We start from the raw sequence: 2923 nt of genomic DNA, 5'->3' as shown, positions 1-2923 counted from the left end.
ATGCAAAAATATTTTCCTTCACATGTCAATAGTGCCAAGGTTGAGAAACCCTGATTGATATAAATATGTATGTGGATTAAAGGAAAGGGTGAAAGCATACAAACACCTATCAGGTTCTTTTTACATGTCAAGAATAATTTTAATACTTCATGTGAATCATCTCACTTAATTCCCACAACCCAAGAAAACAGTTTTTCATGAGTCTTATTTTACAGATATACAGAAGTACATCTTGATATAAGTATAAAAATTTTTAAAATTCTCATTTTACAGATATACAGAATTACATCTTGATATAAGTATAAATATAAGTATGAATAAAAAAGAGATGCTATATTTCTTGTCAATAGTCTCTTAGTCAGGAAATTCAAAAGTCTGTATTTAAACTCAGACTGATGAGTATTTATTCTTATTCTTACAAGTATCTCTTTTGCCGTGTTAATCTATTATGTAATGTTAATAATGCAATCCCAGAAGACTGAAGACTTTACTAGAAATGGGGTGACTTGTCACTGTTCTTTGCTCTTGTAGAGCTGTACAAGATAAGGAAAGTGATGAAGGGGAATGCACAGTACTGGTGACAAGGTATTCCTGGTGGGAATTTGCAAATTGTGCAGAAATTATAGTCTGAAATTGTCTAATGTTTTGCCTATGTTGTAAACATAGTTGTAAACAGAGGCTCAGTAATTTATACCCTCAAGAGGTTCAGCCAACCTGGGAAGAAATCATAAAGGACAGAATAATTTTCTCTGCCTCTAATCCATTTTCCCATAATTGTGAGTTATTAAATAGATTCTCATTTGAGTGATGTGAGGTTCTGGAGGCCCATATAAATTGGTTCTTTCCTTCCTGCAATAAAAGAGATCTTTCTGGAGATATTATTGAATGAAAATCATGCCATGATCTGCAGTGTCCCTCTTCTAGCAGGTCAGAGTCAGATCTGTGCTGAGTGCTACTGTGCCCTTCATCATCAGAAATTTGGACCCCCCCATGGCATTGAGGAGGAATTGGCCTTGAGGTCCAGGAGCAGTGATGCCTTTAGGGGAAGAAAGATGGACATTGAACTTTCATTGTCTTGATAATTTTGTTCAAAACCAAATTAATAAAAGTTATGGGTTCTAAAGAACATTACTAATTTACTGTTTCCAGTTCTAAAATTTAGTGAAGACAGAGAAGGGAAGAAATGATATTCAGAGACATTGGGAATACTATGAGCATTGTTTCCAGAGAGAGACACTCACTATGGATGGGAAAAGGATCAAGTGGGGATTTTCAAGAATCAATATGAAAAATCTCTCTCTCTACTGTGCATATCCTGAGAACACTGAACTTGGTAACCAGCAAATCATCTCTTCCTCTGAGGTCAAAATGGAGGGGCAGCATTAATGTCACCTTCTACCACTCTTCTTATAGATCCCACCTATGAAACAAATGGCTATGGAAAATGATTCTTCAGTGACAGAGTTTATTCTTATAGGATTAACAGAAAAATCTGAGCTTCAAGGACCCCTCTTTTTTCTGTTCTTGGTGAACTACATAGTCACTGTGGTGGGAAACTCGAGCTTAATGATTCTAATTTGCTTAAATTCACACCTTCACACCCCCATGTACTTTTTTCTCTTCAATCTGTCCTTCCTTGATTTCTGTTATTCATTTGTCTTTACCCCCAAAATGCTGATGGGCTTTCTTTTGGAGAGGAACATCATCTCCTATAGTGGATGCATGACTCAGCTATTTTTCTTCTGTTTTTTTGTCAACTCTGAGTGTTATGTGCTGACAGCCATGGCCTATGATCGCTATGTGGCTATCTGTCAGCCCCTGCTGTACACAGTCATCATGTCCCCTAAGACCTGTTCTCTGCTGATGCTTGGTTCACATTTGATGGGGTTTGCTGGTGCCATGGTCCACACAGGGTGTATGATCAGACTCATCTTTTGTGATTCCAACACCATCAACCACTACATGTGTGACATCTTCCCCCTCCTGCAGCTCTCCTGCAGCAGCACCTACGTCAATGAGCTAGTGACTTCTGCTGTTGTTGGTACAATTGTCATTTTATGTAGCCTAATTATCTTAATGTCATATGCATTAATTCTTTTTAATATCATCCATATGTCATCAGGAAAGGGTTGGTCCAAAGCCATGGGCACCTGTGGTTCTCACATAGTAGCTGTTGGCCTCTTCTATGGGTCTGGGATACTCACTTATGTGAAACCAACATCTACAGAGTCTGTGGGGCAGGGGAAATTTTTCTCAGTGTTTCATACTCTTGTGGTCCCTATGCTAAACCCCCTCATTTATAGCCTCAGGAACAAAGATGTCAAACTTGCTCTGAAGAGAACTCTGAAGAAAATTATAAACTAAGTGAAGCAGTGGATTAGCCTTAGGCCCTTTCCTCATCACTCAGACTTTTTCTTCCCTTTTGGTCTCCTCATCACCTTTTTTTCTATACTTTTCTTCTCTTCATTTTTTTCTGTAACCTGGCAGTACTTTGCTTACAATATCTTTTTGTTCTCTCTCTATGCAATAAAACTGTGGGCCTATTTTTAGTTTTGAGGGTATGCTCAGTTCCACAGTGTCTACAACCTGGTTCTTGCTTTCCATGTTTGTTGGAGTCCCTGGACTGGTATCTTTTTTTGTCTGAAGATAACACTACTTACATTTTTTAATCTTCAAGGAAATACAAGAAGATGGGTTCTTTTATGTCTATTTTCTGCTTTTGTGAAATATCCTATAAACAGTTTTTTATTTCAAATAATTTACTGTTTATCTTGAAACAGAAGGGATGATAAATATTGGGAAAATGAGAAAGCTGTTAAAAGAATTATGGGTTTCTTTTGGTATTTATTTTTTCTGAGACTTTTGCCTTCTATTTGCAATGAAATTGTAAACTGTATAGAAATCAGTTTCTATTCTTGTGAGC

General features: G+C 37.2%; 1 protein-coding gene across 1 annotated transcript; it reads left to right on the top strand.

Annotated features, from left to right (window-relative positions):
- The first annotated feature begins 1419 nt into the window (after nucleotides 1–1419).
- LOC109678174 (olfactory receptor 8C8-like) lies at nucleotides 1420–2364 on the top strand. Its single transcript, XM_020153829.2, has one exon. The coding sequence runs from the start codon at nucleotides 1423–1425 to the stop codon at nucleotides 2362–2364; it is 942 nt and encodes a 313-aa protein (XP_020009418.1). The 5' UTR covers nucleotides 1420–1422.
- Nucleotides 2365–2923: the final 559 nt, after the last annotated feature.

Source organism: Castor canadensis, chromosome 2 (assembly GCF_047511655.1).
Source record: "Castor canadensis chromosome 2, mCasCan1.hap1v2, whole genome shotgun sequence".
In the NCBI taxonomy this organism is placed as follows: domain Eukaryota; kingdom Metazoa; phylum Chordata; class Mammalia; order Rodentia; family Castoridae; genus Castor; species Castor canadensis.
Note: the sequence above shows the minus strand (reverse complement) of the source record. Positions and strands in the feature narration are given on the sequence as shown.

What these genes read in the sequence shown, in the direction of transcription:
- LOC109678174 (XM_020153829.2), top strand. Translation starts at nt 1,423, where the DNA reads ATGAAACAAATGGCTATGGAAAATGATTCTTCAGTGACAGAGTTTATT.